Here is a 23,573-nt window from a genome sequence, read left to right on the forward strand (position 1 = left end):
TTCTGAGCTGATTCCTCACCGTTCCCATGATCATTGAAACTCCACGAGGTGAGATCTTGCATGGAGCCCCAGGCAGAGGGAGATTGACAATTCTTTTGTGTTTCTTCCATTTGCGAATAATCGCACCAACTGTTGTCACCTTCTCACCAAGCTGATTGGCGATGGTCTTGTAGCCCATTCCAGCCTTGTGTAGGTCTACAATCTTGTCCCTGACATCCTTGGAGAGCTCTTTGGTCTTGGCCATGGTGGAGAGTTTGGAATCTGATTGATTGATTTCTTCTGTGAACAGGTGTCTTTTATACGGGTAACAAGCTGAGATTAGGATAAAAGACACCTGGAAGCCAGAAATCTTTCTGAGTGAGAGGGGGTCAAATACTTATTTCCCTCATTAAAAGGCAAATCAATTTATAACATTTTTGACATGAGTTTTTCTGGATTTTTTTGTTGTTATTCTGTCTTTCACTGTTCAAATAAACCTACCATTACAATTATAGACTGATCATTTCTTTGTCAGTGGGCAAATGTACAAAATCAGCAGGGGATCAAATGCTTTTTCCCTCACTGTAACACTAGTTTTATTTGACCAGGTAAGGCCCACTGAGCTATACGACTCTTTTTCAGAAGCAACCTGGCCACAATTGAAAGCCCTATTAAGTGGCTTATCATGTGGAAATATAAAGCCGACAAATACTGGAAACACATGTTTCTAAATGTGGAGGGGAAAACCCGGAGAGAAAAAAAACCTCCAAATATACAGGCGTCAGGGGTCGGGTTCGAACCCACGATCTTCTACATACCAGACAAGGTATATAACATCCAGCCAGAGTGGCGTCCCAATACATATATTCCTTGATGCTGGTAGACTGCAGTCAACACGTGAAGAGGAGCCATAGCCGTCGTGAGGGGTAGATTGGACGTGCTATACTGGGTGTGTCATTTTATGGATCGCGGAGGCGATCTCTGCTTCTCACTTTGATTATTATTCTGCCACCACCCATGCGATATGTGGACACATGAAGAATTGTAATACTACAAAAAAAATCTACAATAATACTGTACCCAGATCACGTCAGTTAAAGGAAAACAATATCAACATCAGCACGATCTATTTCAGGAATAAAAAAGGTGATTCATAAATTATTTATTCCCAACACTGACGCATAAAATATGACAGGCTCAGATCACGTATAAGACATTTGATCGGATATTTTTTAAGGGGAGTGGTGGCACTGTTGTTGGCGCACTGCCCGTGGACTTGGCAACCTGAGCTCGATTCTCTGTCATGGCTAACATCAATGGCGAGTCACATACCACCCACTATCCCTTCACCAACCCGTACTTTGATTGAACGTAATTTTGAGAATTATTTTCGATTCATTTCGCGATAATGTTTTTGTTCCCAATTGTTCGACTTCAATTGCCGTGCTTTGTTTAGTTTGCTGTTGCTTTTATCAGCATTTTTGGTAAAGCCTATCACGCACATGCGCCTCCTGTGTTCTCGCGAGTACTCACCTGGTCAAACAAAACCAACTTGAAACGAGCGTGATGAAGGATGGCCATGCATCTTCCTCGACGGACGCGGCCACCGCGTGGAGAGGCCCTCAGCCAGCAGGCGATTGACAGAGGGCGCTTTTTGTTTGTTTTAGTACATGGTGGTGGGGGGAGGTTAGAGAAGTATGCTGGTGAGATAAAATCCCACGTTACTTCAAAAATGTCTTCCACATTATTTCACCGATGGCACCGGCGGCGTACATCAGCTGGACAACGCGTAGGCGAGCGCAGGGGGTGGCCGCTGCAGGCTCGGCCACGCTCTCTGTCTCGCTCTCTCTCTCTCTGGGGCTTCTCAATGCGCAGTGGCCCGCACGCTTGCGAGAATCTCACACGCCGTGCACAGGCGAGCACGCGTTACACTCCTCTACACACTAAGACAGGGGATCGGCAACCAAGATAACAAGAAGAGCCATTTTTTTTCGATTTCGGTAAAAAAAACGCAATACACTGCGTGGTGAATACGAGACGAGTGTCCTTAATAAATGACGTCACGAAGCGGTCTTTAAAGAGCCGCATGCGGCTCCTGGGCTACAGGTTGCTGACCCCCGGACGAAGAGGATGCTGGACTCGCAATGCAAATGTCGCTGTTTCGACCTGCCACACATGCTCAATATCAAAGCCTTTCTCTCGGATATATGTATTGAACGAGAGAGGGAAGTTCTGGGGTTGATAATCTAAATCCCGCGGGTCAGACACGGCCCTGCGACTTAATTTCAAAAGGCCCACAGCCACATCAAGCCAATTCGTAACGGCCGCAAACGATGCGCATCCCATCACTGCATGCATCGTAGCCGCACTAATTGGGCACTGGAGGGGGGGGGGACATTGAATGTCTAATTATAGCGTTCTCGGCTACGGTCGGTAGACCAGTGTCTTAAACAATGCGCCTCAGGGCCCTCGAGAGCACGAGTCTAAATGACGACAACACAGTTCGTCGATTGGCAGTCAAGGTGTTCGTACTCCCACCTCTTCCAAAGCGTTTGGCCAGCGTGGAAGTGTAGGCCAATATACCATCCGAAGCAGTGGTTCTCAACCGGGGGGTACATTGCAATGTCCCAGGGGGTACGTGGGGTGATTTATAAATGTGTGAAATTATTTCGCACATCGGTGAATATTGATGTATGAATCTGCCAATATACAATAACTGCGATGCAAATTAAATCCATATGGCAACCTAGAACGATACAGAAGACTTCCTCCAACTCACTGATCGTAATCCATGTGGGTTTCCAAGAGTAACCAGCAAGCGAGAACAAATTATGTCACGCGAGCAGAGCGTCCGATGATTTTTTGTTTTTTATTCGCTTGCAGTTACTGGCTGGTGAGGATAGCCCACAAAATGGACGATGGGTTAAAATGTTGATGTTCAGCATTTATATATGTACTAGCATAAGTACCCGGCATTGCCCGGGTGAAAAATATATTTCTTAATAACCTTACATATATACACACCCTCACCACTCACCACTCACCCTCACCATTCACCCTCACCACTCTCCCTCACCACTCATCCTCACCAAACACACCCTCACCAATCACCACTCACCACTCACCCTCAACACTCACCCTCACCACTCACCACTCACCCTCACCATTCACCCTCACCACTCTCCATCACCACTCATCCTCACCAATCACACCCTCACCACTCTCCCTCACCACTCTCCCTCACCACTCATCCTCACCAATCACACCCTCATCAATCACCACTCACCACTCACCCTCAACACTCACCCTCACCACTCACCACTCACCCTCACCATTCACCCTCACCACTCTCCCTCACCACTCTCCCTCACCACTCATCCTCACCAATGACACGCTCACCAATCACCACTAACCACTCACCCTCAACACTCACCCTCACCACTCACCACTCACCCTCACCATTCACCCTCACCACTCACCCTCACCACTCTCCCTCACCATTCATCCTCACCAATCACACCCTCACCAATCACCACTCACCACTCACCCTCAACACTCACCCTCACCACTCACCCTCACCACTCACCCTCACCACTCAACCTCCCCTCACCACTCACTAATCACCACTCACAATCGCCACTCACAACCGCCCTCACCATTATATTTTTGCCCCAGTCAACGCCGGATATTTCCCATTCGTAGCAGTTTATATCTATGTATGTGGTGATACGCGCTGGGGTAGCGATCAGGTGCCAGCGCGTCGGGATTGGATGTGTGTGTGGTGACGCGCGCTAACGGTGAGGGATCAGGGGTCAGCGCGGGATCGTGGGTTGTGTGGTGCTGATTGGCTGGGTGCCGGTGACGCGCTGGTGTGGGAGTGATCGGGTGGCAGCGCGGCGTGATTGGGTGATGAGTGGAAACACGCGCTGGGGGAAAGCGGATCGTAGAGATAGCGCATTGTGATTGGTTCACTAAGGAGCGATGCTCACATCGAGGTCCGCATCCGTTCCGTCTCCCGGGAGGAGGGACTATATAAGGTGATGCGCACAGGCGCACGGGGAGAGTGTAACCAGCGAAGACTGAAGACGGAGAGGAAGAGATAGGGCCCTGCGGTACCCAGTCCCGCTGTCCTGTGAGGACCCGGACTCTGTGTAACCCAGAGGCGGAGTGTAGGGTGAGCATGCAGTGTCAGCATGCGGAGTGTGTAGCCAGAGAGCTAGAGTCTACACGAGACGAGTGGAGTGTGTAGCCAGAGGCATAGGGTCTACACGAGACGAGTGATGTGTGTAGCCAGAGGCCTAGAGTCTACACGAGATAAGTGAAGAGTGTAGCCAGAGGCAGAGAGTCTACACGAGCTAAGTGAAGAGTGTAGCCAGAGGCAGAGTGTCTACACGAGCTAAGTAAAGAGTGTAGCCAGAGGCAGAGAGTCTACACGAGTTAAGTAAAGTGTGCCGTCGGAAGAATAGAGACCACACGTTGTATTGTGACAAGTCAAGATTTAATAAAAAGTGTGTTACCCGTCAAGGAGTTTCCTGATACTTCAACTGGCGTCAGAAGTGAAACTGTCTTCCAAGCATGGATACAAGGAAGACCAATCGGACCCACGGGATTGACCGCGAGGACAACCTTGACGACCCGGGCCAGCTGCCGTCGGGGGGTGAGGACGAAGAATGGCCCACGCTGCAAGATCCGCCGACGGCGCCGGAGGAGCGACGGGGGACCGAGGCCGTGCTCCGTGAGGCGCACTCTCGTCTGGCGGAGCTGCTGCTCGCCGCCGCGTCCATCCTGGCGGAAATCAGCTCATCGGCTGGAGCGGAGACGGCGGCGGACATTCTACAGGGTCGCCCCGCAGATTCCCGCCAAAATGACTTGGCGATTCCCGCCATTTCATCGGCGTCGACTTTTGGCGGGAACGGCGACCGCCACGTGGCGGCGGTTCTCCAAGCGCGCCCTCTTACGTCATCAACGCGCGCTGCGGACCGCCATCAGTCATCCGCCATTGGGGCCGCCATCTTACACACCGACGGGGCGGCGGGAAGGAACCACGATGCGGAGGACGACTTCATTTTTCAACAGCGCCTCCCCGCATTGTCAGCCTTCAAGGCGGAAGGCGGGGACTGGGGCCAATTTCAGCGCAGGTTTTTGGCGCATCAGGAGATGTCTGCCTGGTCCGATGCTACGGCGCTGCGGGCACTGCCTGCCATGTTGGACGACAACGCGCTCGCGGCCTTCATGTCAGCTCGGAGGTCGGACCGCTCCACGCTGAAGGCAGCGCTGGGTCTCATGGCCAAGGTCTACGGACCTCCCTCGGCGTGCCGCCATCATTTTTATGCAAGGCGGAAGGCGGACACGGAGACCGCGCTCGCCTATCGCACGGCTTTGCTGGCTCTCGCCGATGCTGCATTCCCTCGGATGGACGAGGAGGGCCAGGATTCGATGGTTTTGGAGCAGCTGCTTAAGTTGGCGCAGGACCTGGGGGTCCCCATCAACACGGCCGACGAGATCGACATTTCTTCCTTACGGGTCACTACGAGTATACAAGCGCACGAGGTCCTTCAACGCAAACAGGGGATCGTCTGCAACGCTGCCGTGGCCTCAGCTCTGGGTCCGGTGAGCACCGAACCCCAAGTCGTCAGTCTGCGAGAGGAGGCGTTCGCCGCGGAACGACCAGGGGACTGGAGGTCGGGGGGTCGGTCGCCTCTGCGATCGGCCCGCAAGCTGGAGCAACCGAGATCACCGACGACCCTCATCACGTGCTATAACTGCGGCCTCCGGGGCCACGTGGCGTCTGGTTGCCGCGCTCCCCGTCAGCGCGCCATGGGATCTCGGCTGGACGACGACCAAGGCCCCAAGGCATCCCTACAAACCCCGGCAAGTCGCGGCACCTCACATGCTCGGCCCACACACTCGACACGCATGGGCCGTCGCGGGGCGACGGAGGAGGGCCGGTTAGGGTTCGGGGATTCGGTTCGGCGAGGGGGTTTCGGCCGGGACCGGGGAGACATTAAATGGTCGGAGTTGGGGCACAGAATTGTGGCTGCTTCAGCGGGTTCATCCGTCGTCGCGGGTTCTATTGATGGGGTCGAGGTCAGGGTATTGGTGGACACGGGGGCGTCGGCGACTATTATGTCGGACCTCATTTATAACATTCTCCCCATCCAATGCCGTCTGCTGCTCCCAGTGGATGTGCCATTTTTCGCCGCAAATGGGGGATCGTTGGGCATTATCGGTCAGATTAGGGCGTCCATTTGCATTGGACGCCCTAATCTGACAAGGCATGCTTTTGGGTCCTTCTAACAGGGCTGTCGGGGGGGTCGATTTGTCGGTGGCTCACACTTTGGTTCGGGCGGACAAGGATCCGTTTGTGATGGTTTTAAACGCTGGGTCGCGGCCAGCCGTCATTCAGCAGGGTACCGTGCTGGCTCACGCGGCGCGGGTCCCTGCGGAGGAGCGGCTGGTTGCGCACGTTGATCCGAGCCCCACGCAGAACATTGAACCAAGGGAGGACCTTGAATGGGTCCATTCGCTGTGTGCGGGCTCGGACGATTTGTCAGGTGTGCAGTTGGGTGCGCTGCGCGAGTTACTAATGGAATTTTCTGATGTGTTCAGTAAACATAAATATGACATTGGGTGTACGGATTTGTTACACCACCACATTGACACGGGCGATGCGGCGCCGGTCAGGCTAAATCCCTTCCGACTGAGTCCTACTGAGAAGGAACATGTTCAGTCGGCCGTTAACGATATGCTTGAAGCCGACATTATTTCGCCTTCCTCCAGTCCTTGGGGAGCACCTATTGTGCTGGTTAAGAAGCAGGACGGGTCCTTGCGATTTTGCGTAGATTTCCGTCGCCTGAATAAGATCTCTGTGGCTGACGCGTATCCGCTCCCCAGGATGGACGAGTCCCTCGATACATTGTCCGGTGCGCGATATTTTTCAACTCTTGATTTATTATCGGGATTCTGGCAGTTGCCACTCGACGAAGAGTCTAAACCTAAGACAGCATTTCGGACTCCAGGGGGCCTGTTCCAGTTTAACCGGTTACCCATGGGACTTCACTCCTCTCCAGCGACGTTTCAGCGACTTATATAGTTGGTTTTGTCGGGCTTGCAATGGGAGACGTGCTTGATTTACCTTGACGATGTCATTGTTTTCAGTAAAACATTTGAGGAACACCTCCAGCGATTGAGAGGGGTGTTCTTGCGAATGAGATCGGCTAAATTGAAATTTAAACCGGCCAAATGCCACTTTTTTCGTAAGTCCGTTAGATACTTGGGTCACATTGTCGACTCTTCGGGGATCTCTACCGATCCCGCGAAGACGGACTGTGTCAGTTCATGGCCGACACCCACGTCAGTTGCAGACGTGCGCAGTTTCATCGGTTTTGCTTCGTATTACCGCCGATTCGTTGAGCACTTCGCCACTATTGCAAAACCCTTGCACGCTCTAACGGCGAAAGGTGTGAAGTTCCGATGGGGACCGGAGGAGGAGGCCGCGTTCTGCTCCCTCCGGGACGCCTTGGTGGGTGCCCCACCCTTGCGTTATCCGGATTTTGCGAGTCCCTTCTTGCTAGATACGGATGCTAGCAACACGGGCATTGGGGGGGTACTGTCCCAGGTCGTTGGGGGAGTCGAAAGGGTGGTCGCTTATGGTAGCAGGGTGTTGTCTCCGGCGGAGCAGCGCTACTGCGTCACCCGTCGTGAACTGCTCGCCATTGTTTTTTTCGTACAACAGTTCAGACCGTATCTCTATGGTCGTCACTTTACGGTCCGGACGGACCACGCGGCGCTACAGTATTCATTGAGGGTCGCCCAGCCCTCGGGCCAATTGTCACGGTGGTTGGAAGTCCTCCAAGACTATCAGTTCACGACCACATACCGTAAGGAGTTGCGACACACAAATGCCGATGCCCTGTCGCGATTGTTGCCTTGTCAGAAATGTGCGTGTCTATCGGGATCGGCGCGCTGTAAACCGCCGGTTGGAGAAGATAGGGGGGCATTGGCTGCGACCGCGGGCGCACCGATCGGGGATGTTCCCGCTACCTCTCAGGATCGGGACTCGCTGCTCTCACTGTCGCTGAGTGAGTGGGGCCGCCTCCAAATGGTGGACAGCTCCCTGCTAGCATTGCGCCGCAGGGTGGGAGGTCCTAAGGAGGACCAGGAGCGAACTGGCTCCTATGTACTTAAACAGGGCATGTTGATGAGATGGGGCAGTTTGTCCCGGCGGCATGCACTGGTGGTGCCTTCTGCTGTAAGGGGGAAAGTTGTTTTGGCCGCACACGAACGCCTCTTGCATTTGGGAGTAAACAAAACGCTTGCCCTGCTTCAGCGTGATTATTATTGGCCGGGAATGGGGGGCGACGTGGTAAATATTCTGAAGGGATGCGTTGAGTGCGCCAGGCGGAAACCACCGCCCGTGGCAGCTAATCCACCGCTGCAATCCATTCAAGTCTCGCGCACTAACGAGCTTGTTGCGCTCGATATTCTGGGGCCCTTTCCAGTCACGCCTAGGGGTAATAAGTACCTGTTGGTGGGGGTCGAATATTTTACCCGGTGGCCTATGGCGTGGCCACTCGCCAACCAGTCGGCGGCGGCTGTGACGGACGCCTTTGTCCAGGGCTACGTCCTGGACAAGGGGGCTCCCGAACGCCTGCTGACCGACCAAGGGAAAATTTTTTCAAGTAAATTGCTGCAAGAGGTGTGCGATCTGTTGAGCACTAAGAAGGTGCGTACTTCCCCGTACCACCCGCAGACGGACGGGATGGTGGAGAGACTCCACAAGACCTTGACTTCTATGCTGTGCCAGCGGGTGTGTGAGGCACATGTTGATTGGGACCTGCAGGTCCCGGGGGTCCTCGCCGCGTATAGAATGGCCCCCCATGCAGCCACGGGGTTTTCCCCATTCTATCTGATGTACGGTCGGGAAGCCGACCCGCCAATGGAAACGCAGCTTGGCCTGTCCGCACCACGAACTAATTCTAAATTGGCAGAACATATTAAATTTAATATTCATAAGCTGACAGAGGCAAGGGAGGCCGCACGGCTTAATTCGCGGGCTCGCCAAATTGCTAACGAGCGGTTGCGTGCACGGAAGGTGTCCGTGCACGACTGGAGACCGGGTGACAGGGCCTGGCTGCATTGCCCTCAGGCGCCTTTGGCTACGTCGCCTAAATTGTTGAAGCCATGGCGGGGACCCGTGGAGGTCGTGCGTGTTGCACGCCCCCAGTGCGTTCAGATAAAATGGGGAAAGCGACGGTGGTACGTCCACCCCTCCCGACTGAAACCGTTCTCGCCTCCATATGGCCTCCCCTTGTGTCGTGAGGGCCGAGCATGTAACGTGACCGACGACCCAAAGGGGAAAATGTCCTTGCCTGATCCTCACATGCTTCCGCCTGATCTCCTCCCAGGTCTCTCGGAACTGACAGCTGCCGACCACCGGCGGCCGGATCTTCGCGGCGGGGCCGGTCCTTTCAGGCCCGACCCGCGCCGTCTAGAGCAACTGGAACCACCGGACGGTCGTCAGCGTCCCGTCCCATATGACGGACCGGCCAGACGGACTCGCGCCAAGTCGCGCTACTTTTCATGACCTACCATGTGAGGAGTCGAGGAAGTTGGAGCGCCTCGTCGCTGCGGTAGTCACGGGGACGCCGGGCGCGTTCATTTTCTGGAAATCGCTTTTATTATGTTGTTCGTCGGGCTGTATATAGCTTTTTTATAAGGTGTTGTGTGTTATTGTTGACTTTTCTTGTGTTAATTGTCAAATTGTACATAGGTTGCTGTTGTGTTGTTGTTGTGTTACGGGGCACACTGGGGGGGTGGGGGTTTTGTTGTGTTAACGTCGTGTGAGGTTGTTGGTTAGCAGCCGGGACGGCTGCGAGCTATGTGGGGGGGGGTGATGTAGTGGTGATACGCGCTGGGGTAGCGATCAGGTGCCAGCGCGTCGGGATTGGATGTGTGTGTGGTGACGCGCGCTGACGGTGAGGGATCAGGGGTCAGCGCGGGATCGTGGGTTGTGTGGTGCTGATTGGCTGGGTGCCGGTGACGCGCTGGTGTGGGAGTGATCGGGTGGCAGCGCGGCGTGATTGGGTGATGAGTGGAAACACGCGCTGGGGGAAAGCGGATCGTAGAGATAGCGCGTTGTGATTGGTTCACTAAGGAGCGATGCTCACATCGAGGTCCGCATCCGCTCCGTCTCCCGGGAGGAGGGACTATATAAGGTGATGCGCACAGGCGCACGGGGAGAGTGTAACCAGCGAAGACTGAAGACGGAGAGGAAGAGATAGGGCCCTGCGGTACCCAGTCCCGCTGTCCTGTGAGGACCCGGACTCTGTGTAACCCAGAGGCGGAGTGAAGACCCGGACTCTGTGTAACCCAGAGGCGGAGTGTAGGGTGAGCATGCAGTGTCAGCATGCGGAGTGTGTAGCCAGAGAGCTAGAGTCTACACGAGACGAGTGGAGTGTGTAGCCAGAGGCATAGGGTCTACACGAGACGAGTGATGTGTGTAGCCAGAGGCCTAGAGTCTACACGAGATAAGTGAAGAGTGTAGCCAGAGGCAGAGAGTCTACACGAGCTAAGTGAAGAGTGTAGCCAGAGGCAGAGAGTCTACACGAGCTAAGTAAAGAGTGTAGCCAGAGGCAGAGAGTCTACACGAGTTAAGTAAAGTGTGCCATCGGAAGAATAGCGACCACACGTTGTATTGTGACAAGTCAAGATTTAATAAAAAGTGTGTTAACCGTCAAGGAGTTTCCTGCCGTCATTTCCGATACTTCATCTATATATATATAAAATCGCAAATCTGTCTGTCTGTCTGTGTGTGTGTCTGTGTGTCGCCGGACCATACGCAGTTTCATTGGACGGCGGTTGCCCCTGGCAACGGGTAGCGACGCATTCGCTGCGGGGTGGACGCCATTTTTAATTCCCGTTAAAAATATGCGCATGCATTAACACGCGACTCTGAGGTAAATTCATCAAAGTTTCACGTCCTCTTCACTCCCCTCCCACCCCAATGTGTGCAATTACTATTATAGGGTCGGTAGATAATAAAAATATAGCGATTACACAGTATTATTGTAGCGCGGGGGGGGGGGGAACGGCACCCGTACCCAGCCTCAGCCGGGTGGGCTGTTTAGGCGAGGCCGGAGGCTCTGCACGGTACTAGGCCTCGACACCCCACCCGTGTCAAGCGACGACTTTGTGGTATAAACTCGATATACCCAGCGTTGCCCGGGGGGAAAATACATTTAAAATCTTATGAAAACTTTCAAACATTACATACCTATGAAAAAACAACCGTGTAATTACTTTTAAACCCGACGCGCCAAGAATCTATTCTCTGAATCGCGCAAAGGAATCGAAGGTTGTAGATTCCTTTAGATTCGCACGATTCCCGTTTACTATAAGTTGGTTAAAGTCGATATAAACTGCTACGAACGGGAAATATCCGGCGTTGACCGGGGCAAAAATGTAATAAAAAACTCCTGGAAAAATAAAAAAATAAAATAACAATGAAAATGAAACTCTATCATTCAAAATGTAAACCCCCAACATGCCAGGAATCGATTCTTTGAATCGCACAAAGGACTAATCGAAGGTTGTAAATTACTTTAGGATCGCGCTTCCTGTTAAATATAAGTTGGTTATAGAGTTGATATAAACTGCTACGAATGGGAAATATCCGGCGTTGACTGGGGCAAAAATATAATGGTGAGGGCGGTTGTGAGTGGCGATTGTGAGTGGTGATTAGTGAGTGGTGAGGGGAGGTTGAGTGGTGAGGGTGAGTGGTGAGGGTGAGTGGTGAGGGTGAGTGTTGAGGGTGAGTGGTGAGTGCTGATTGGTGAGGGTGTGATTGGTGAGGATGAGTGGTGAGGGAGAGTGGTGAGGGAGAGTGGTGAGGGTGAATGGTGAGGGTGAGTGGTGAGTGGTGAGGGTGAGTGGTGAGGGTGAGTGGTGAGAGTGAGTGTTGAGGGTGAGTGGTGAGTGCTGATTGGTGAGGGTGTGATTGGTGAGGATGAGTGGTGAGGGAGAGTGGTGAGGGAGAGTGGTGAGGGTGAATGGTGAGGGTGAGTGGTGAGTGGTGAGGGTGAGTGTTGAGGGTGAGTGGTGATTGGTGAGGGTGTGATTGGTGAGGATGAGTGGTGAGGGAGAGTGGTGAGGGAGAGTGGTGAGGGTGAATGGTGAGGGTGAGTGGTGAGTGGTGAGGGTGTGTATATATGTAAGGTTATTAAGAAATATACTTTTCACCCGGGCAACGCCGGGTACTACTGCTAGTCAACTCTATAAGCAACTTATATTAAACAGGAAGCGCGATCCTAAAGTAATTTACAACCTTCGATTAGTCCTTTGTGCGATTCAAAGAATCGATTCCTGGCATGTTGGGGGTTTACATTTTGAATGATAGAGTTTCATTTTCATTGTTATTTTATTTTTTTATTTTTTCAGGAGTTTTTAATTACATTTTTGCCCCGGTCAACGCCGGATATTTCCCGTTCGTAGCAGTTTATATCGAATTTAACCAACTTATAGTAAACGGGAATCGTCCGAATCTAAATGAATCTACAACCTTCGATTCCTTTGCGCGATTCAGAGAATCGATTCTTGGCATGTCGGATTTAAAAGTAATTACACAGTTGTTTTTTCATTGGTATGTAATGTTTGAAAGTTTTCATAAAATTTTAAATGTATTTTCCCCCCGGGCAACGCTGGGTATATCGAGTTTATACCACAAATGCGTGCGCATATTTTTAACGGGAATTAAAAATGGCGTCCACCCGTCAGCGAATGCGTCGCTACCCGTTGCCAGGGGCAACCGCCGTCCAATGAAACTGCGTATGGTCCGGCGACACACAGACACACACACAGACAGACAGACAGATTTGCGATTTTATATATATAGACTAGCAGTAGTACCCGGCGTTGCCCGGGTGAAAAATATATTTCTTAATTACCTTACATATATACACACCCTCACCACTCACCCTCACCATTCACCCTCACCACTCTCCCTCACCACTCTCCCTCACCACTCATCCTCACCAATCACACCCTCACCAATCACCACTCACCCTCAACATTCACCCTCACCACTCACCACTCACCCTCACCATTCACCCTCACCACTCTCCCTCACCACTCTCCCTCACCACTCATCCTCACCAATCACACCCTCACCAATCAGCACTCACCACTCACCCTCAACACTCACCCTCACCACTCACCCTCACCACTCACTCTCACCACTCACCACTCACCCTCACCATTCACCCTCACCACTCTCCCTCACCGCTCTCCCTCACCACTCATCCTCACCAATCACACCCTCACCAATCAGCACTCACCACTCACCCTCAACACTCACCCTCACCACTCACCCTCACCACTCACCCTCACCACTCACCCTCACCACTCAACCTCCCCTCACCACTCACTAATCACCACTCACAATCGCCACTCACAACCGCCCTCACCATTATATTTTTGCCCCAGTCAACGCCGGATATTTCCCATTCGTAGCAGTTTATATCAACTCTATAACCAACTTATATTAAACAGGAAGCGCGATCCTAAAGTAATTTACAACCTTCGATTAGTCCTTTGTGCGATTCAAAGAATCGATTCCTGGCATGTTGGGGGTTTACATTTTGAATGATAGAGTTTCATTTTCATTGTTATTTTATTTTTTTATTTTTTCAGGAGTTTTTAATTACATTTTTGCCCCGGTCAACGCCGGATATTTCCCGTTCGTAGCAGTTTATATCGACTTTAACCAACTTATAGTAAACGGGAATCGTCCGAATCTAAAGGAATCTACAACCTTCGATTCCTTTGCGCGATTCAGAGAATCGATTCTTGGCGCGTCGGGTTTAAAAGTAATTACACAGTTGTTTTTTCATAGGTATGTAATGTTTGAAAGTTTTCATAAGATTTTAAATGTATTTTACCCCCGGGCAACGCTGGGTATATCGAGTTTATACCACAAAGTCGTCTCTTGACACGGGTGGGGTGTCGAGGCCTAGTACCGTGCAGAGCCTCCGGCCTCGCCTAAATAGCCCATCCGGCTGAGGCTGGGTACGGGTGCCGTTCCCCCCCCCCCCCCCGCGCTACAATAATACTGTGTAATCGCTATAATTTTATTATCTACCGACCCTATAATAGTAATTGCACACATTGGGGTGGGAGGGGAGTGAAGAGAACGTGAAACTTTGATGAATTTTCCTCAGAGTCGCGTGTTAATGCGTGCGCATATTTTTAACGGGAATAAAAAATGGCGTCCACCCCGCAGCGAATGCGTCGCTACCCGTTGCCAGGGGCAACCGCCGTCCAATGAAACTGCGTATGGTCCGGCGACACACAGACACACACACAGACAGACAGACAGATTTGCGATTTTATATATATAGATTTCTCAGAAGCACGTTGGGTCGGGCAAGGGGGGTAATCGGTTAAAACACAATACAACAAGGGGGTTACAGAAGCCGACACATGTTGAGAACCACTGCTCTGGAGAGTGTAGATTCTCAAGAATTGTGTATCCAAACTCTAGAGCAGTGGTTCTTATCCTGGGGTGCACGCACCCCCTGTGCAGGCTGCAGTAAGAACAGACTGCTCTCGACTCTAGAGGCTATATCTAGAGCTCCCTCTAGTGGATACCGTCTTGCTGCTGCACAACATCGAATTCCGTCACGCCATGGATTGGCGTGTTGCAACCCATACAATAACAGTGAACAAAAATACACGTGTTTTTAATCGCTGAGAATCAAGAAAGATCTCGGCGTTCCCGTTGACTGGCTTGTGCAAGCCATACGCGTTTTTCAACTTTGCCAGTGAACTCGATTTTATCCGGGGCAATTGGTGGATGTTCCGGATAAACTGAACACACGGATAATAATATACAGAGCATATGCAAATGGTCATATACAGCGTGTTTATTTTTTCCCACGGGGAGCTTCGCGTATAGTCATAACCTCCCAGAGTAAACTGACACGGAGTCCGAGCTAATAACCACAATAGTAGAACCCGGATTGCGTGAAAGGTGTGACACATCGCGTGGAACACCGTGTTCTATTTATTATTTTATTCGCAAACACCGTTCATCAGCAACTGGGACAATAGCCAGGCAATTGTATCCTGCGACCGTCCAACCTTGCAACTCACTTTCAAGCAAACTCATTGCAGTACGCATTGTAGCGGCACTTTATGGGTAGGCGCACATACAGTGTAAGCATAATTCAGCTATGTCTCCCACATTTAAACACAGCATGTTGTATTATTGTTATGGCCCCTCAAGCTGGGGGGGCATTCCCACACCAATATTATCAAGCAGTATTTGTGTTAACGCGAAACATCTCTGGGCCGAATTCCGCCTTCTAAATCTCTTCAGAAAGAGGCAGGCTAATTAAACAAACAATAAAACACTCTGATGCAACCCGAAGGTCAAGTTAAACCCGTGCAGAGGTTGCTTTCCGCTTGATAATATTGGTCTGGAGAGCCAATGGGCTTGGTTAATGGACGACGTAAAGAAAGAGTAGGCAAGCTCACGTGTGCGCGTGTGTGAATAGAGAACTCCATGCTCACGCACGCGCGCGCACGCAGGTGGGGCGCGCGCGCACGGACGCAGGTGTGGCGCGCGCGCGCACCTGCTGCGCGCCACGGCTAAGGGAGTGGCCGGGTGGGTTATGGGCGTGCGTGTGTGCCGCGGTCGGTGGCCAGCACACACACTCACACGTACCCCGCGCACACACACACGCCCTACGCATATCCAAACACACACACGCCCACGCTGCGAGTGACGCACAGCAGAGCCCGCGCAGTGTTTCGGGTGGGACCCGCTTCGGGATCCGAACCGAGACGTTCTGAGGTGCGCGGCTTCCCGCTTGTACCCGCACTGTGCTGGACCTGCGTCGAGGAGGGAAGCTGGTGGTGTGGTGGTGGTGTTGTCCGTGAGCGCTGACGTCCACAGCTCCGAGGTGTCTTCTCAAGGGAACATGTTGACCTTATCACGCAGCGAGTCCACCACGTCAAGCGAGACGGTGAGTCTCTAAGCCTGTCGCGCACATAACTCTTTACGACTTTGACCCTTTATTTTATTCTATTTTGCACAACAGCAGCGTTCACGGACGCGCACCCAGCAACAAACCGGCTGTTGGTTCTCTGATGGTCAAATTCAACTTTGCTATTATGGTTTGACAGACGGTAGCCGTTGAGACGCGTGAGTGTCGATTTCCCTCCGCAGACTGTCGCGCGATTTCTGATTTTACCCAACACGGCGATGAGAATGCAACAATATCTAAGGTGTGTGCAGGGGTCTCGCTGGCAGGAGAATCAAGTTATAAAGTGGAGCCTGTGTGTGTGGGGGGAGCGGTAGTGTAGTGGTTAGCGCGCTGCACTGCGAACCCGGCTCCCCGAGTTGGATTCCCGCTCACGGCGAAGACCGGTGACGGTGATTTGAACCTGTCGTGGGCCTCCCCTAGGTCGACTTAATCTCAAATGAGTACCTGGTGCGGTGTGTAAACATCGCCACAGGACAGACAAAGGCGGTCGGGCGTGGTGCTGTCCACCCACCCCTCGTGGACCGTCACGGCCTTCGCAGGTGCTCGCTAACAGCACTTGCCCCAACAGTCTGTTAAGGCTAAACGGGGGATCTTTGTCTATGTTTGGCTGGAGCAATGGGCTGTCCATCACTCGGCCTGGCTGTTGCGGCGTGCAAAACCATGTTTTCCACAGTGTCAATTCCAAGCAGTGAGCACGCGTGTAATTTACACATCTTACTGCGCCGTCACCGCTGAGCTAAATCAATTTCCCTGTTGAGTATCGTCATCCCAATGCCTTCCACACTCGTTAACTCGAGTGACTTCGCCGTATGGATGGATAGACACGTGTGTTTTAATTGGCGTTTGTGCCAATGTCAGGCTCGCGGCCTCATTCCCCATCGTACATTTCCCCGCCGAAGTAAAGTGGCACGTGACTTAGTAGCCACGGACATAGCGGCGGGTATACTGGATATGGTGTGCCGGTTGCGCAACTATTTACACGGTAGCCTTGCCCATTGTTCACGTGTGGGGGTTGGGGTGGTTTTGAACCCCGCATCGAGATGCATTTACGCCCTCTCGCTTTTTGTTCCCCAAATCAGCTGACACACTCGGCCATTATTTAATTCCCTTGGCTTAATACGTTTATTTTATTATTTACTCTGACGTGCCCCTCAGACTGCCTTTTGCAAAGGTGCTTTATGTAATTCATCATCATCGCCGCCGCCACCGCAGCCGCCACCCGGCTAAAGGTGAAGGAGGGAGACGTGGTGGTGAATGACCGTGACAGCGAGGCGTTGTCCGTCCGTGTCCCCGTGGTCCTGTCGGGCGAGCGCGACGCTGGATCGTGCGACTGAGATAACGAAGCAGCAACCACGCCTGGAACAACGCGGCCCTTTAAGCCTCTGGCATTTCCTGTGAACGGGTTCCACACAGCCGCTGCGTTATGTCAACTTGCACAGTCACGTGGCGCTTGAACTTGTAACGCGAGCCCAGCAGCATTGTCAAGCCAAGCCACGTTAAGACTTCTTCAAATACGCAGAAATTGCAATGTGCAACCAATTTGCCAATCCGCTACTGGATGAGGGGGTCTTCTCCCCACGCTCTGTCTGTCGTGAGGGTTCTTCTTTTGGCCATACTTCACCACGCTGGTCAGCGTTTAGGTCATTGTCGGCTTGGTGTAGAGGAGAGTCGCACAGTCCCAGCTCTGACATCAGTCGCCACTGATGTTGGCCGTGCGCCAACCACTGCGCCTCCCGCTTCCCCCCTTCTAGCAAACGGGTCGTCTTACTAGTCCACCTGCAAGTCGCACATTTTATATCGGTTTGCTTAACCTGGAAGCTAAAACATTCTGCAATGTAAAAACTAAAAGAGTCATTTGTGGTCTGGAATTGTAAAGTGTTAAAGTGAAAAAACTATTCTTAACCGTCTGGCCATTCATGAATATGTATGAGGCGGTGTCACGGTAGGGAGCTGTTTACAAGGTGAAAGGCCTAATAAGAGCTGGGCGATAAATGAAGGGACACGCACAGGTGGGTGCTGCGCACGTGGTTGCACGATGTACTCTTAACAATGCCATGTAAACCAACCAACTCGTCTGGGGTGCAAGCGCGTGAACGCATTGTTTAGGCCTCCATAATGTTTTATTGCGGTCTTATTACATTCTCGAGGCTTGCCACAGTCCAATGTCCCCCCACACTCACTGCCGCCGCTTTTGTCTCATGTAATGAGTTGGGCGAACGGCTTGGTGACATTGCGCACCCAACCCATGAAACAGTGCCGCCGTGGAATCTGCTCTGTGCAGTCAGCGTGAGAGGGATCCCACAGAAGTTACCGCACGGCGCCAATAGCCCGGCGGCCCGATATTCCTTCGCATGCCTCTCACTTCACCAGCCAGTATGGGGAAGTATGGTCGGACAACCCCCGCATGACTGGCGTGGCGTGTGCGAGATCGTTATCCGGCAGTGGTTGGCAAAGGTCTGTACGTTCATGATAGTATTTAAATCAGCGGACATAATAAATTCGAATCTCATTAAATGTGCCTTGGTAGGAAAACGTGTTTTTTTGTGCTGGCAATTACAGATTTTTGCCCACATTGTCACGCTCGCTTTCACTTACTGTTCCCTCTTGCTCATCTGAATATTTCGGATTAATAGAAAACTGTTTCAAGGTTTCCACTGTGATCTTTCCTTCAAGGTTTATTTTTATCAACCCAAATTCTACCCACTTCTGTCGTGTCGATTTATCCTGCCTGTTAAATGGTTAGGTGAATGATCGTCTGCATTGTGGGACAATTTGATAGCTGAACAGAGCGGCTCGTGTTGAGAACACCTCGTGGCACCACAGCATAATGTGTTTAATCTATTGGACCATTTCTCCAGTAATAAGATGATGAAAACATTGTATAGGCTTTACCCTTTCCAGTAAAAATACATGCGTTTGTTTGCATTGTTTTTACCGCAAGCATGTGTGGTTAATGCACACGTGATGCATTGTGATAATAGGTGTGTCAATTTGGTGTTTGGACATCTTAACACTTACGGGGGGGGGGTTATTCAAAGCTACGGAAGGTGGGGAGAGCGCCACGACGAGTTGGAGCGCGAGGCAGCGTCATCGTCGTAGCCCCTCGCGTCTGCTGCGGCTCCCGCTCGTCAGCCGGAATCCAGGGAGCCAGGGAAGGAGCGTCGCTCCGGCTGCTGCTTGCCGCTGCACCTCGCCGCGTTGACCTTGACGCCGACGAGGCTGCCGCAACTGGCGGGCGGTAATCGGTCACCTATTAGCGCAGTCGGGGTCAGCGGGTTGGCGGTCCATTCCACATTTTACCACTGACCAGTGGAAACTTTCATGATTGCAGGACGTCAATGTCATAGGCGCGCGGCGTTATTGCGCTCCGTACATTTTTTAGGTTTAATTGGGCGCCGCTTCGGTTTTCTTTTTTCCCATTCATGCATCTTTTATGAGATCAGTAAGCGTACTTGAAGTTGGAATCAGTAGTGAAACATACAAGGAAATTGGTTGAATTGATAGAACAGTAGAATGTAAGTCTTTAATTAACAATGTGCTATTTATAGTGGTTGAAATTGCGTTTTTAACCACTGGCAGGCAGCTGGTTAATTAATTGTGTCATATAATGTAATAATTAACAGTTTTGTAGTGCTTTACACACATCCAACAATTGGAATGACGCCTTATCAATCAATGCAATAAACACATGGAGAGTTATGCTTTAAACATGCATTGGAATCAAGAGCTAGATGCAACACTTCTCTCCGTCATACTGTAGCTGGGATTATTAACTGGGACTTTAATAAATCACTCATGTAAAATTGAGCAGCAGCATTGAGTAAGCGGAACATCCACGTATAGGATTGAAGAGTTAATCTAACTCACTTTTGAGATACGGCCAATCGCGCTTCTCCCAGCATGGAATGGCAAATCTATTTGGGCCCTGTTTGTCAAGAAAGAGCAGATCATTTCAAACACCTCTCCAATGCAGACAGTGACTGATTGGATGTGCAAAAGCACAGATTTTTGGTTATTTTATTACGAGAGGGAGGCATATTGTCTGCCTACTTATTCTGTTACTTGCATTCTCCGCAATGGTGCTGAATAATGTGCACGTGTTACAGCGATATCCATGTTGTCCTGAAACGCTTTGACCCTTGGCAGTGTCCCAGGGGTCACGGTCACTCCTCACTGGACCGGGAGATGAGACGGATACTCGACACTGCGTGCACCCCCACCAAATGTTAAACGTTCCGCAGACCGCTTGTTTACTGTCTGACCACTTGCCGCTACCTTGGTCTCTGAGCAGCCAACTGATCCCAAGCCCCAGGTAATCTGGTATCGTTTATGTGCACTGTCAACGGGTTTCAGTGCGTTCACTTCTCGGCGGGTGGAAGCTGTAATAGTGCAGTGCCTACACAGCCCTGCTTGTTGATATTCCACCCCACCGGCAGATGGGTAACCAATTAAGTCTGCAGCTTTCGCGTCAATGGTGGGTGAAATAGTCGCCATTTATAACGAGTCTCACAGCCGTGTTATAGCATATCACAAATGACTTGGGAGCCGTCTCGTTGCATGTGGGTTCACAATACTTGACCTTAGATCTAATTAGCACGTTTCCGCGATGTTTTGGAAGATTTATCGGTTCTACCGCTCGCAAGTAAAAACATTAATTATTTAGAATTTATTTTTAAGTGTCCTCTGCGCTGTTGCACGGCATTCGTGATGCATCATGCAATTAATTATGGACGGCAGTGAGCAAATTGTGACTTTAATTTGTTCCAAAAAGTATAATTATGAATGTGGTTAATGTATTTGCTGACCAAAATCTAAGAAGAATAACCACAATTTTTCGTCGATATCGGTGAGTGATTTGCAACTTATCACGTACACGAATGAAGACGTCGGAAGACAGAATTACCAACCAATGTTGCATGACTCGACAGTTGCAGGAATATCGTTAGAATATAGATGTATGACCGTGCTAAAATGTTTACTTTGCAAAAGTGGTATGGTCACGGCTAATTAAATTCCTCACTGAAATGTGATCTGGTGTTGGATGCACATGCCGTTCAGGTTACAGTAATTCCATCCAGGTAGTTTGTGCAATTTCTATATTCATACAAAAGCGTGGCCGGGCGGCATTATGTCCCAAAGTGCGATCTAAGTATATTTGCAGCGCAAGTTACGACTGCCAATAAAATGTCCCATTTTTACGGCAAGCCTTTGGTCTTTGATGGAACGTTACGACAGGTTTGAGAGTCGTGTCATATTCCACACCAGGTCACATCGCATGAGACTAGATATTAATAAAGCACACGAATCTATTATTTTGGAATATTGGGAGGTAAAATAGGTCCTGCTAGCCTTGCACTACTGTTCAAGAATGGGTTTCTGTGGCCATCTGGAACGCTCTTCATTCCGAGATTTGGAAGCCACTGGAGCAGTGGACTTTTAAATCTAGATAAAAAACTAATTTCATTAGAACTGCTTTTTGTGTTTAGTTTATTGTTCTTCCCCCACATCTCCGATGAGCACAATTGGCTATGCACGGTGCGAAAGAAGTTCAACATACATAATACATACATTACTGGAAGGCAATTGGAGTTCGCCCTGGGCTGTGTGCATGATTCCCAGATGCCCAGGTACCCTCACTGCACAGCAACGAGTTCACTCTCACGAGAGTGTAGCCAAAGGGATATTGAACCACCTTTTAAAAGAGGCATCAAAACATCCTTAGAGGACCGTCACAGCATGACCAGACCTTTCCAGGATGAAAGGGATTACCGCTTTTTTAGGGTGAGCAATGAACCCACCGTGGTGGCGGTGCGGTGGTCAGAGTGATTGAAGTGTTTTTGCGGCAGTTTACATACCTGACATGTAAATGTCCATCACAGCCACGACAATTTGTGGTATTATTAAATGTCTTTTCGGTGATCGGTACTGTCATCAGCTTTGAAGTCATCACATAGGACAATACTGTACCCTTCTTTTTATCCACGCAATGATTTACTTTCGAATCGAATCATGTTTATTTGGTAAACCGTGACGTTCTTGCACGGTAGTGCAAGGCCTGCAGTAGTTTGCTGTGTCTGAAACCATGAAATTACCATGATATATTTAGAGCCATTTGTCATTGCACTGCTGGATGGAGGGTAGAGGTAGTAAGTCCACGTCATGGAAGTGGTGAGGTCATGCTTCTAAAGGAGAACTTCGTTCTCTGTCTCCCACCGTATGTCCTTTAGACTTCAATGTTTTGGTTGGATATATGTTGAATTTATTTCGCACCATACATAGCCAACCGTGCTCATTGGAGGCATAGTTTGGTCTTCAAACTTCAGCAGTAGATAGGACAAGCTGCATGAAATAATCATAATAATGAAATCCACTGATGGATGATGACCTCCCTACGCCGAAATCGTCAATACCTCACCACGCGGATCAGTGTGGGTTGTATAATACGATAGAGTATTGTACTTCATTGAATTTCAAATCATGTTTGTGTTTCTAAGTCACGAGAATTATTCTTGACAAGAGCATTGTTTGTAGCACATATATACCAGTTTATTTAAGTGCACCTGTGCACCTATGTACAGTATACCCTGTAAGCAGTGACGTGCTTTGAGGTCAATGGCTGGGGGAGGCACTGGCTCGTGTCAGAGCCAGATTCACACACCGAGGGGGCGTGGCCTCACTGAGGGGGGCGTGTCCTCACTGAGTGGGGCGTGTTAGACACGCCCCCCTCAGTGAGGCAGATGTGATAGCTGCCTCCCCTGGTGCTTTTTCATTGCAGTTTCATGACGAGACCAGCGAGCCTAAATATCTTTATACACAGACGTGAAATAAGTTACATTAAGTATGGAAGGCGAGGACATGAAATGAAGGGGTCTACAAACATTACATTGGTGACATACTGAGATAGTAACAGGCACGTGCTTATTGCCCGCTCTCCATCCAGTTACTGAGGGGTTGCGCAATCAGAGGGGAGGCTGAGCTCGTCGCTGCCTCACCTCTCGTTTCTTCCTGTATTTGCAGCAGAGCTCCGCAAATTTGGCGATTTTGACTATAAAAATGATTGGAATTGTACAGAAATTGCATTTACACCATTGGAACCTCATTGGCCAGTAGCAAAATATGATAATAGTTGTTTTACCCTTTTATCTGGCAACAAAACTGACACATTTTTTACAAGGAGTCATGTTTGCATTGACCACAATACCTGCAGTCGGAATGCAAACAAAAACATAACTCTGATAATGTATGCACTGTCCTTGAAATTAATTGGTCTACGCCCGAGACAGCTTTTCTTAGAGCCTAGTCTCACATGGTGTTGGACCAGATGACGCCAAAAGGCGCACAACTCAAAGACAATGCACAATCAAAGTATGAGAGCTCGGGGTATTTACACCATTGGAACCTCATTTGCCAGTAGCAAAATATGATAATCTGTTGCCAGATAAAAGGGTAAAAAAACAATTATCATATTTTACTACTGGCAAATGAGGTTCCAATGGTGTAAATGCTTACACCGAGCTCTCATACTCTGATGGTACATTGTCTTTGAGT

General features: G+C 50.4%; 1 protein-coding gene across 1 annotated transcript in view; it reads left to right on the top strand.

The window, feature by feature from the left end:
- The first annotated feature begins 15,669 nt into the window (after positions 1-15,669).
- Positions 15,670-23,573, top strand: part of LOC144934252 (uncharacterized) — a 277,017-nt gene continuing 269,113 nt past the window's right edge. Inside the window, exon 1 of the mRNA XM_078859921.1 lies at positions 15,670-16,004. Coding sequence (XP_078716047.1) covers positions 15,960-16,004 — 45 coding nt within the window. The 5' untranslated portion in view covers positions 15,670-15,959. The remainder of the gene's footprint in view (positions 16,005-23,573) is intronic.

This window comes from Lampetra fluviatilis, chromosome 9 (genome assembly GCF_964198595.1).
Source record: "Lampetra fluviatilis chromosome 9, kcLamFluv1.1, whole genome shotgun sequence".
Classification (NCBI taxonomy): Eukaryota; Metazoa; Chordata; class Hyperoartia; order Petromyzontiformes; family Petromyzontidae; genus Lampetra; species Lampetra fluviatilis.